General features: G+C 37.5%; 2 protein-coding genes across 3 annotated transcripts; both read right to left on the reverse strand.

Annotated features, from left to right (window-relative positions):
• Positions 1-3,136: 3,136 nt before the first annotated feature.
• Positions 3,137-8,183, reverse strand: LOC113761318 (glycine-rich RNA-binding protein RZ1C). 2 transcript variants are annotated; one of them, XM_027304257.1, is made up of 4 exons: positions 8,072-8,183; positions 7,744-7,904; positions 3,750-4,234; positions 3,137-3,603 (listed from the first exon to the last, which is right to left on the reverse strand). In XM_027304257.1, exons 2-4 carry the CDS (start codon positions 7,855-7,857, stop codon positions 3,366-3,368), a joined length of 837 nt encoding a protein of 278 aa, XP_027160058.1. In that variant the 5' UTR covers positions 7,858-7,904; positions 8,072-8,183; the 3' UTR covers positions 3,137-3,365. The 2 variants fall into 2 exon arrangements, with proteins under 2 accessions (XP_027160058.1, XP_027160059.1); XM_027304258.1 differs by lacking the exons at positions 7,744-7,904; positions 8,072-8,183 and adding an exon at positions 4,945-6,998.
• A 1,183-nt stretch (positions 8,184-9,366) lies between these two features.
• On the reverse strand, positions 9,367-11,227 carry LOC113762372 (probable E3 ubiquitin-protein ligase ARI8). Its single transcript, XM_027305798.1, has one exon. It carries the CDS (start codon positions 11,096-11,098, stop codon positions 9,596-9,598), a length of 1,503 nt encoding a protein of 500 aa, XP_027161599.1. The 5' UTR covers positions 11,099-11,227; the 3' UTR covers positions 9,367-9,595.
• Between the last annotated feature and the right edge of the window lie 1,661 nt (positions 11,228-12,888).

Raw genomic sequence — 12,888 nt, forward strand, 5'->3', positions numbered from 1 at the left:
GAGATCAACTAGTACTTTCAGTTAATTAGTTTAACGATGCTTTCCTTGTCAACGTATTCCTCTCCTCTTCTCTTGTCTGCTTTTGCGAATTACTACTACAAAATATATCAGGCGGCTGTGCTGTGTCGGATTATTCATGTGAAATCTATCCCACCACATTTTTTTTCATCAGTCTATCCCACCTCATTAATTATAGTAAAAAACATCAAAATTAAGATCATTTTTTGTCTCATACTATAATTGTACTTCTACTCTATTTCTGTTACCACTTGATGAGCGATGGTACAGGACAAACTCTTGCGCACCCACTGACCTATTTCCTCTATAATTGACATAAAGTATATGGAAATTTTGCTCTAGCCTGAGGTGCTACAAGCAATAAACTTTTGAGCCACCGGCTCTGGCTCTGTGTGTGCGCGTGCGCGCGCATATATGTATATGTTATATACAAAACAAAGATCTTCAGAAATTTTAGGCCTATGGAATTGAATGTGCACTTCAATGAAAAAAAGAAACTTTATGTTTTTGGTATTTTCCTGTTTATGGAACTAAAAGAATTTGTTGAAGTCTTGAAATTAATGATGCAGTAAAATTACAAGTCAACTGCTGGTCTGCTAGTACATGTTGGGGTCACAAGCTGCTGAAGGGTGGTAGTCGGCCTAACGGATATGGATACGGATATGCTTCCGATACAATTGTCGTTTTGGATTGCTTCATATTTCCCCAATTTTATTTGCTTACATCATCTTTACAATTTCCAATACATTTTTTTATCTTCCCAATATCTTTTTATCTCACATACATCACATCACAAAAAGTGCTACAGTAAAAATATCCCAAATAATTCCAAATAACTTACAATCCAAACAGATGTGTTTCGTACAATCAGGATGGCACGTCCAGCCAAACTTGAAGCTGCGAATAGGGTTAAAGGATATGCATGAAACATTAAAAATTAGCAGCTTGTTATTATAGACTACTCTAATGGTATAGAGATAGTTTGACTTAACAAAAAAGTTTTTTGTTTTTTTTGGTTTAGTATTTCAAAGATTTTAACTACTGTAAACATAACATTTTCTTGATCTTGGAAATAAAAAGTTACAGGGAAGCAAGTGACAAATGGAAAAAAAAAAAAAAAAGTTGTGGAGAATTAAGCAGGTGATTTCTTCAATTGCACGCGCATGCTACCATATTGTGGTCTAAAAAGTAAAAGGTGGATGATGATGTGACTGCAAAATCTATTTTTCCTGATACAACTCAACGTAGTTAGTTAATTTATTGTGTTTAGTTCACTAAGCATTTGTCAAGCGAAGCAGAAATATGCTTGAAGGAACCCCTAACTAATAATAAAGACACTTTTTTAAGCACAAAGGAGACAGGTCGATTTAAAGCTTTATTTCGTCTAAACTTCCCAAAGTTACGATAATCCAATCTGGTAAGTGGTACTTGGAATGATGTGCAGGAAAGGGAAAGGAAGGAAGATGACAAAAACCAATTTGGAGCTCCATCTAACAGTTAGTTCGATGCAAAACCAGCAAATCTGGCCCTTAGCCAAGAAATTTCAAACATAGGATGTGAAAGTACATTGCCTGAAGTCTCGTATTGCCTACGGATTTCATCTCCAAGGAATGCTATCAATATGAACAGGCATAATCATCAGAATTATAAAGTTTGATCGCCTCTCTACATCATGAGTCGCCTTTGGTCCTTCAACTTTAGTGCCATGCTTTCTTCACAACCGCCAAAAACAAATAGCAAATCACAAAAAATCGCAAGCGGCGCTATAGCCCAAGTTGAAAACGTGGTCAATTATTATTTAGGGATGGGTTAAATCCATGCTTCTAATGCATTAATAACTTATATCACGAGCGCTGATAACTCGCACCATTAGCATTAAAAACCCTACCAGGTGTGGATTTAAATTGTATGGGTGCGGATTTAGTATCATCGATTATTTATTAAACTTGAATGCTCGTTTGGATTGTTATTTTTTCCAAAAAAGTTTTACATTTTTCATGAACAAATTTTTCAACCACCTTTTTATCTCTAATATACATCACATCGCTACAGCACATTTTCAAATGATTATTGAACCCTCACATTTTTGTTTGTTGCACCATTCTAGTCTATAAAAAGTAAACATGCGATTTTTTATATGAATCATTGAATGTTTGTTTGAATTGCTATTTTTCTCTACAAAATTTTTACGTTTTTTATGAACACATTTTTCAATCGTCTTTTTTTCTCACATACATCACATTTTTCAATCGTCCTTTTTTCTCACGTACATCACGAGTCTAGTCTTTAAAAAGTCAACTTTTCAAATGATTATTGAACCCCCGCGTTTTCAATTGTTATACCATTCTAGTCTTTAAAAAGTAAACTATTGATTTTTGATATCAATAACGCAGTTTAAATCTGGGTGAGAACGTTTATCTTCGTACAATTTTTAGCTTCCATAGCCAAAGACAAATACCAAATGGCTACGAAGACAACTTTCGTATTTTCTTACAACCAAAAAAAAAAAAGCCAATTTCTTGCTTTCCCATTCCATTTGTACAGCACTCAAGTCATCTCTATGCGTTCAGTTAAGAAACAAAAAACATACCAATACGCTTTCCATTTCAGATTCTGGAAAACGGAGCATGTCGTAGGACTCTCTCGTTTCTACCACAGCTACCAATCAACAGCAGTAGCGACTATATAACCTGAAAGACGCAACTTTCTGAAGAACCATCCCAACTATTAGATCAGTCTGCCGCCAGAGGGGGCAATAAGCTTTAGTACTTACACATCACTTGCTCAAAACATAACGGGCTCTCTTCTGTACAACGCGGCGTGTAATTTAGCCTTCAACCACAGTACAATCATTTCGGAAAACGGCGCCTGCTCTCCCTCTAAGTACAAGGTGACGAGTTAAACACTGAGGCCGGCGATGACCCAGCTAACTGATTTCGACACAAATCGACACTCATCTTGCTTGGAGGGGCTTGTGTTGACTTAGAATATTTATACATAGCATCTTCCGTAAAACTATAGGCAATCATGACTTCAAGCTGGAATGACCAGCAAAAACCTTGGCTTCAAACAGCTAGACAGAACATATACCACAAAATCACAAATCAAAGGAGAAATAGGTACCTGGCCAAAGATATGATCTATTACTTCCCTAACTGCTTCAATAACTCATTCCACGAATTTAGATGGTCAATGGAAAAACAAGCAGACAGCGGCAGAGTATTATCCAATCACCCGTTCAGGAATATTACAAGGCTACCAGGCTTATCTAAGACAGCATCAGTCCAAATACCATTCTAGATAGCAACATTCAACAAATTTACCAAATTGCACAAACAAGTCATATTTCAATAACGATCAAAGGAAGGGGGCCGTCCTCCCCTCCTAGGGCGGTCATAAGGACCTGGCCTGTCTCTGTAGCTTCTTCCATCGTAACGTGCTGGCCCTCCAACTCCATATCTGTCACTACTACCTCTAGGACCTTCATCCCTATCATATCCTCTGTCTTTCCCATACCCATTTTGAGGAAAGCGGTCTGAACCCCCAAACCTATCAGCCACAAATCGGTCTCCACCAGGAGGATACCTGCAAAAGATTCAACGTAATTGAGAAGTATTTAGATGAATAAATAGTTGAGACAGATCAATGTTAATTATGCATATCTTTAATATAAAACCAAAACGAGTTTATGCAGGATAGTGATAGTGAAATAACAACTAATCTGTCAGTACCTGTCACCAACATACCGACCCCTACTCACATAGCGGTCATCTCTGCTGTCAAAACGTTCCCTGTCTCCATGACGTCCTCTATCATACCTATCATCTATGAAACGATCACGGTCACCTCCATAGCGGTCTCCACGACCACCAAACCTAGAACGCGGTGGTGACATTGGACGTAGACCACGGCCACCACCTGCCGAGGAACAATCTCGGGCCCAGTGCCCAGGACGACCGCACTTGAAGCAATCATCTTGTCCAACTGACCTATCTCCTCCACCATAGCTGCCCCTGCCACCTGATGAATAACCCCCACCATAGCCATGATCTGAATCATCACCCCCCATTTTAGGTTGTGCCTTGTTGACTGAGATGACACGATCACCAAATTCCCTACCATGCATTTCCCTGATTGCATCATCCATTGCACGGCGATCTGCAAAAGTCAGAAACCCAAATCCACGGGGGCGGCCAGTATCTCTTTCCAGCATGACCTACATGGAGAACTACAACTAAGAGAAGCAGATACCAAACCAGCCATGCAAAGCACGAAGAGATGCATATTATAGGATCTATTTAGTGAAAAGAAATATACTGAAACCCTAATTTCTGCTTCTTTCCAGTTCTATTAATTCAAATTGACAGCAAAATGGGATCCACATCCCAAATTGTCATGCCCTATGATCAGTCCACCTTCGATTCCAAAACCGACTTTCCAGCAGCTACGAGCTGTCCATTACATACCTTTCACAGCCACAACGCTTAGTTAACATAAAAGTTAACTCCTCCAAATGGACAAAACGTGGAATACAGACAAAGGATTGCCTTTCCTGAAATATGATTTATACGAGGATGACACAAAAAAAAAATGTATTTTGAATTTTTATTGCCATCATAATTCATGGTCACTACTCTTCAACACTTAAACCAATACTGGTGGATCAGGAAGCTCAATTGTAATAGCTTCCCAATAAAAGTTTAAAGAGAAAGGAAGAAAAAGGAGCCCAATGGTATTTTAATCTTTTAAAAATTGATATTCATGTACCATTAAAACAGCGCAGCAGCAACCATGACACAGTAGCTTAAGAGATTACTAAAAAAGACTCTCTTAATTGGCTATGAACCAAAAAGAATGAGAACACGATAAAGAAATAGACTAGAACTCGGACAAGGAAATACAATCAATAAGGTGCAGAATTCTTACATGTATAGAAGAATCCGCAGAACAGCAGATTTGCATCGAATCTATTTAAGTTACCTCAAGCCTTGAAACTCACAGATGAAGATCTCTAACTTCATCATTAACCGAAAAATTACAAGCTGATAATTTTCCTAGTCTCTCTGGATTAAAAGATGGTTGCTGGTACTGAGGTTTAGTGTCACATCCTACTCAATTCACACACACTCCAGCCATATAACAGTACGAGTCAAGAAACACCATGCTTATCCAAAAAATTGAGTTAAAAGAAACAGCAAGCGACACTATACAAGTTTCACACCAAAAGATAGCTCAGAGAAATCCTCAGAGTTTCTTGACACTTCCATACTGCAACTTTAAGCAAAAAATAATTATATTTCTTCTTGTCACATTGATCTTATCTCAGGTTAACCAACTTTCTGGACTGTCTGTCTTACATAATCCAGCATTCCATTGCGTCCATTGGCAGCAGTAGTAACAGAAAACGACCAAAACCACTGGCTGATTACAAATCCATGGCCCACAAGTTTTGCTTGCCGTGCAAAGCTAAAAATGTCACATCTCTACAGAACCACATTTACAAATATCATAGTCCAAAATACACTACATCTTGTCATTTACACTTGATCGTGGAGGTTCACACATTCATCTCACATTTAAGCTAGCCTGGATATAAATTCCATAATCAGATTACCATAAGTTTCAGCTGCATGATTTCCAGTTAAGAACACCTCAGAGAAAATAGACAAAGATGACAGCATAAGCAGTAGCAATATTCAAAAAACCAAGTTGAAATAAGAAAGCATGGAAGTCAACAGGCTCCAGGAAACAGCTTTCAGCAGATAAGTTCTTTCTCTGAAGTCATGTAAAGGATCACTGAAAAGCACGAGTAAGAAAGGCATAGCACATGACACTGTTATAACTTGATCAGTACCATAAAGTCATGGACCATGGGACTCAAGCACAACAGTATACCAGCTGCAGCTGTTCCATAACCTCAACAACTTCATACCAAGGCCTTGAGGCTCATCAGGTGCTTCGAGCCCATAATTTGGCATGCATCCACATAGGAAATAAAAACTAAAGCCTCAAATGAATCTGTATTTGTATCCATGCACCTGGGTTAACTGTTTTACATACAAAGAGCAAGATGAACACTACCACAAAGGATTCAAAACCTCAGGACGGCAGGCATGACATTGTCGTGTTATTCAGTTAAGCATGTCATGAAATCTGAGTTCTACGAGATTTTCAGACTAAAAGCACAGCTAATACGCCCCAAGGAAGGAGCCAACAGATCATTTTTCGGAAACTCGTTAACGTAGAATAGTAATAATCTCATCTGTAAATTATTCCACTTCTTCCAAAGGCTCTTACTATTTGATGTACTGTGAGCTTAAATCAAAACAGACATGTACCCTATGAAATAAATAAAAGATCGAACTGAATCAAGCAGCTGCATTCTTCTTTTCTAACACAAGCAGGGAGACTAAACTGTCCTCCACCAAGTGGCGAGTGATTTAAGTCCATCAACGGAAAAGGATGAAGCCTTGAACATAGAGCTTGACATGTTTTATTTATCCGCTCTGAGAAGGTAGAAGTGAATTGCGATCGCTCAAAACAAGTTAACACAAATGGAGCAACCAAAACACATACAGCAGCGAAGACAAAGAGAGTCCTAAATCTTCCTTGTTCCCCTTTCTTCATACTCGATGGATACGCTTGCTCAAACAGCAAAATAAGACACGTATTTAAGTTTATGAGAGCAAAACAACCTTCCCAGACCGAAAAACCACATGATCATGAATTCTGAATCATTATATGCAAAATCCTGAAAGAAATCCATGTCATATGGCAAGTCCATATAGCTCTAAAGCATTACATTTAAAGTCAACAGCTGTTCCTCTTTCTTTTCTGGAGATCAAGTCCCAGGCCCTTCAATTAGAACAGCAGCCTTACGTAACCAAATATTCAACTAAAATGACTTGTCGCAGATCAAATTAATTATACAATCCACAAGCAAATTACTCTTGCAGTTAGGTGACACAGCCCACAGAACACAATTTATTCATATCATATACACAGTGGTTCTCCAGCTTCAACCACCCAAAGGTTCCAAACTTCCACAACAACATCCCATCTTAAGCACTGCCTAACACAACCAGAATCAAGCAACAGAACAAACAAGTGGAAATTAATTCACGAAGAAAAGGAACAATAAGAAGCAATAGAAAATACAAGCAGTAGGACCAGTAGCTTACAAACCCACGACACAAAAGTAACGCATTGTCTTGCTAATCAATCAAGAAAGATATTCCATTTAATTTCTCTACCTAAATAAAAGTGAAAAAGGTGAGATAGGATGATGAATTCATGAAGAAGGTACGTTTTGAAGCTATTATTATTATAACGGAAAAACGTATACTGATTTCTATACTATTTGCACTGATCAATATCTGGAAAAAATACAAATTTGCTACAAAAATCAGACCAGATGCCCTTTCAGATAAATAGGGCATCTTCATAAATTTGTCATCCTACTGTTCCCTTTTCCATGATTTCCTCAATACATAGATTCAATTTCCACCTTTTCCCCATATAGCCCCCAGGCATGTACAATCTTCATGTAAATGTACAGTTTTCCCAATAGATAGCTTTATCCCGTACCCAAGCATCTAAAATTCTCATACAAAGGTTCATCTAAAAGTTGCAAGTTCATGATGAGCAAAAAGAGAGTGCTTAAAAAGGCGGCCCCCCCGCAGAGACAGAGAGAAAGCAAACAGGAAGTCAAGCAATGAAGCTTACCTGACAGTCGAGAACTTTGCCGAAACGGCCGAAAGCATCTTCCAGCTGACGTTCGGTGACGTCCCACGATAATCCTCCCACAAATATTCGAAACTCGTGCTCTTTCCCAGCCATAACCGCTATTCGATTAACCTATACCTAAATTGCTTCTATCAGCACTCCTGCAGAAAGAACACAGAGAAACAAGGATTATTCATGTTTTTATCAAAGAAAAAAAACCTACAATTAAAAAGGGTTAGCAGAAGAGAAAGAATAAACATATACGAGACAACAAATTTGTATGTAAACAATTTGAGTAGGTCGAGAGAAAGTAGGGATAAGAACTGACAAGTTTACTTTGAGAAAGGTGATGGGAGAAGCGTAGGTGAGATTTGGGGAAATTTTGGGAGGAGGAATTGAAAGAATGAGGTTAGCTTTTGATTTTCGGTGACTACAAAAACCCTAAGCACCGCAAAACGCTCAGGGGACACGTGCGATTGACAAATTTGCAATCCAACCCCCAACCAGCATCCCAAAGATTCCGACTTACGTGGCAACTGGCAACCACTTGCTACTTTCTACAATTTCGTTTTTTTAATAGAAAATAAAAATAATTTTACTCGTAAGATTACTGGAATTCGTCGAATATCATATCATAATATAATAATAAATAAAGCTCGAAGGGGGAGGTGAGAGGGGTTTTCGATTTTTATTTTTGGTTTTCGTGTTATTTTTAATTACAATTTTGCTTTTATTTTTAATCTATCTTTTAATAATTTATAGATTCTCGAATTACAGTTAAATATTTTTTAGACATAGCAAATACACGCTAGCAATTTTTATAAGAAAGAATTATTTATTTAAGAAGGTTTTCGTTCAGAAGGAGTTTGCTATTTACTTTTTTTTTTCCCTTTATAACTTCCATACTTATTGTTTTTAACTTATTTTAAGTTACACACAACTAAGGTCCGCCTTTCCCATTAGAATCTATAATTGGTGTATATCCATCATTGAGCTTATACTTGTTCCACTTGGTGTGCATGATATATACTAGTAATTTGGGTAAAATTAACGGACGTGCTAAATTTTCATATGTTGGATTTTTTATACTGTCTGTTTGACGAGTGACCTGTGAGCACGCGTTAAAATGTATTTCAAATATTAAATTTTGAAAAATATAGGATTAATTAGAAAAAGCATGCAAATGCATAAAGATTAATTAGAAAAAGTATATAAATGCAAGGGAAAGTAGTCACTATTAGTGTGTGTATATATATACATAATAGATTGGGATGGAATCTGGTGTATTAGCAAGTGCCTATAAAAAGGCCCTTTTTATATACATGTATATAAAAGTTACAAAACCATTTCGCAAGTGGCATCCACTCCTGCAGCCTGAAATGGAATTCTGTAGCTTTGGTCGGAATGGGCTCCTTAGCATATCTCTGCCAGAGCTAGCTGCAATTTATTCTGCTGTTATTGGGAGGAAAGATTATCAATCCAGGAGTTGCTATGTGGTTACCAAGTTGAGAGCCAAAGTTAAATCAGAAAGTTAGAGATTTGATGCTTCCACTACATAAGATGGTCGATTTAAGCTAATGGATTTCAGTTCTTGGAGCGTCAAGTACTGTACTCAGCAGGAACGCAAAAAAAAGTAAACAAATTATTTTCTCAAAAGAACAACCATTGTAGAATACACTACCAAATCAGAGGCCTTTTCTGGTCACAGAAACTTGAATACTCAACTGACACATTGTAGAATCTGAAAGTCGAAACTACATATTTGGACTAGTAACTAAGAGCCGAAAAAGGAAAGAGTCGCAAACATGTAAGAAATTTTTGGCATTGCTGCAACTTGTATCGAATCTCAATCTTATTTTTGCTTGATTGTGTGGGAAGATGAAGCCAGTTCTGCAATACCATTCTCTAATGCTGTAACCAAGTCAGCAAAGTATTTTCTAGTCACACGAGTCAGCGCAGGCAACTTGGTGCGAAAATCAAGGAAGGTGTCCAAAGAACATTCTGCTTCAAGGCACTTGGACAGTCCCTTGTTTGCACATTGATGAAGTATTTCATAAACACCCTCTGCTTTGCTGAGCAAGTAGTCGAAAAGCTCCTTTTTCTTGTGCTCGTACTGTTGCAAGTAATAGCCATAGACAGAAGCCCATTTGAGGACCCTCGTACATTCCACAATCTGAACCCAAGCATCAACAATGAACCAGAACTGAGTCGCTTCCAGGCCATGGATTTTACTCAGCATCTCAAGATTCTGGTTCTTCATCAGGTGCAGATCAAGAAAGGCTCTTTCCAAAGAGAGATGGTTATTATACCATCTTTCGAAGTAATCCCACGAAGCTTTAGCCCTCCGCCTCGTCTTCTCTACTTCATCATAAACACCCTCATTCTTTGCCTTCTCATAAGTGTTACAGGCCAAAGTTTCTTCACCATTGCGCAAATCACAACCACAAGGCGGTGCACAGGTCATGTACCAATCGCCATTATCAATATCCCCAACATTCTCAATCCGCCTCTGGCATTTTGGACAAGGCTTAGTATTAGCCAACAACCAATTTTTAGTCTCCAAATCAGAACTGTTTTTAACCGCCCACAGGGCCACAGTTTCACAATCAACCGGACTATGAGCTTCCCCCAGACAATTCCAGCAAAACCCATACATACAATTGCAAGAAACGTCAAAATTCTTGCTTAATCTATCCGGACCCCTGTTATCAAGTTCAACCGCACAATTACACCCAGGGGTAGGACAGAGTTTCAAGTTTGCACGACTTTCAACATAAGATCGAGCAAGAAACTTGTCATACTTGTTCTTATCTCCATCAGAGGCCAGAGAACGAATGATGTTTCCGCCAACCGCAGCCCCACAAGAGTCCTGAGGACATCTCAGCATCAAACACCCTCCATCTTTAACGTAGCCCTCATTGATTGATTTACTGATAAATTCTTTCCAGCAGTTCTTGCAAAAGACGTGACCACAAGCAGCAGACGCCACAACAACGAGGGCAATGGGGTGCTCCTTCCAGCAAATCCGACAGACGAATTCTTCGTCTCCGTCTTCGACATCCATCGGTCCAGGTTTCTCTCTGAAAAGTCCAGAGGCGCTGCGGACACCTTCTTGATTCTCAAACCATTCTTGAACAACGTCGGTAACATCCCAATTATAACGGTACAAGAGAATCGTTGCTGCTTCTCTGGAAACTGAGAGAACAGATGAAACTTGCAAGATATCGTCGTCCATTCTAGATCCAACATCTTCTTCAGTCAAGATGATGAACTTGTTTTTCTTCTTGTTTGCATGATCGTGATCAAGCCTTTCGCTGTAATAGGAGTCGTAGTAATCGTTCTCACACTCCGCCATCTTTCAACACAGAAATGAATTCACAAAAATGGAAGAAAAGAAAAGAAATAGCAATGCAGGAACTGTGGTAACTAAGAAGGAATGCTTGGCGACTAAGAATAAATTCAACTGGTAACCACGAACAAATGCTTCAGAACTAGGAATGAATTCTTCAGGAGGGTCTCGGGCTATGAAAACATAAATAGGGAGAGAGTTGGGAGAACCGTTGGAAATGTGGAAATCTTTTCCCCGAGATTTCTTTCTCATTGTAATCGCCTTTTCCGCGAAATTTCTTTTTCGTGCCGGGCAACCTTCCTTTATTGTAAACCACTGAGTAAGTTCCTTTTTGACAAAATCCAGCATGTTAGTAACTTGGACCCGCTGTAACCTATGTAACTCTAAAAAAAATGTAAAAATTCCTTCCAATGGAATTTTTGTTAATACCCCTAATCGAATAAATTGAATACTTTCCTAACTCAGCAAATAATAGGAAAGTATTGTATTATAATTGATCTTGAGTAGTAATATTTTTTTTTTGGAAAATCGTTCAAAACGTCTCTCACATTTTGTAAAATAACCTTTTCGTCCCTTACTTTTAAAAGTGTAATTTTAAGTCATTTACAAATTAATATTGATCAATTTTGGTCGCTATCTAGATTTTTTACTAGTTTTTAGGCGGAATCTACCACAGTCTTACACATGATCATTTTTTAGGGGTAAAATTATCAAATACATGTCACATAATATGATCCATAGTCCCTGACATTTCACAAAATAAATTTTTTCGTCCCTCACATTTCACAAAATAAATTTTTTCATCCCTCATTGATCATGTGTGCGATAGTCTTTTCTTATTTTTGAAAACTCATATATATGTCTATTTGATTTTACCTTAACAGTACAAATAGCATGTAATATATCTCTATTTAATTTCATTTGAATAAGCTAATTGTAGCAGTAGATTAGATCAAATACAAATATACTACATGATATTCGTATTGTTCAGGTGAAATCAAATAGATATATTCATGGGTTTATAAAAAAAAAAAAAAGAAACTATTCGTACACATGATCAATGAAAGATAAAAAAAAAATTCATTTTATGAAATGTGAGGGATGGAAAAAATCATTTTTTGAAATGTGAGGAACGAAAAAATTCATTTTGTAAAATGTAAGGGACGAAAAAATCAAATTATGTGAAATTTGATTTGACAAATTTACCCCTAAAAAATGATCACATGCAAGGCATGTGGTGGATTTCGGCTAAAAATTAGTCAAAAACCTAGGTGGGGACCAAATTTGACTAATAAGAATTTGTAAGGGACGTAAAATTACACTTTTAAAAGTAAGGGACGAAAAAAGTCATTTTGCAAAATATGAGAGACATTTTAAACGATTTTCCCTTTTTTTTTTTTGGAATAACAAGATTACGATAGTTAGTAGGAGAAATTATGGGAGGTTAATGGTCAGTTGAAAAAAGTTGCATAAGGATACCAACGAAAATAAAACTTTATAGTGCATAGGTATCCGCATTGCATACAAAGTTGGTAACAATAATGAATCTTAAATTCCCAGTTACTTTTTTCAGAAAATAGTAGTGATCAACCCCATATTCCTCAAAAAAAGATCATATAGATTTTAGGGATTTTATCGAGTTAAAGATCTCAGCTTGGAAATAAATGCCTGATCAAGGAGTCCAACTTTAGGTATGAATGGCAAACTGCAAACGTACAATTGATAAAGATAATAAGCATAGGCAAGGAGCCGTTTTTTGTGAGAAAGAATTGCAGTATTTATTAATAGGCTGGAAC

Source organism: Coffea eugenioides, chromosome 2 (assembly GCF_003713205.1).
Source record: "Coffea eugenioides isolate CCC68of chromosome 2, Ceug_1.0, whole genome shotgun sequence".
Classification (NCBI taxonomy): domain Eukaryota; kingdom Viridiplantae; phylum Streptophyta; class Magnoliopsida; order Gentianales; family Rubiaceae; genus Coffea; species Coffea eugenioides.

What these genes read in the sequence shown, in the direction of transcription:
- LOC113761318 (XM_027304257.1), bottom strand. Translation starts at nt 7,857, where the DNA reads ATGGCTGGGAAAGAGCACGAGTTTCGAATATTTGTGGGAGGATTATCG. An exon ending in GCAAAGTTCTCGACTGTCAG is followed by an intron (nt 4,235 to 7,743) that starts GTAAGCTTCATT and finishes TTCTCCATGTAG; the next exon opens with GTCATGCTGGAAAGAGATAC. An exon ending in GGTCGGTATGTTGGTGACAG is followed by an intron (nt 3,604 to 3,749) that starts GTACTGACAGAT and finishes AATCTTTTGCAG; the next exon opens with GTATCCTCCTGGTGGAGACC.
- LOC113762372 (XM_027305798.1), bottom strand. Translation starts at nt 11,098, where the DNA reads ATGGCGGAGTGTGAGAACGATTACTACGACTCCTATTACAGCGAAAGG.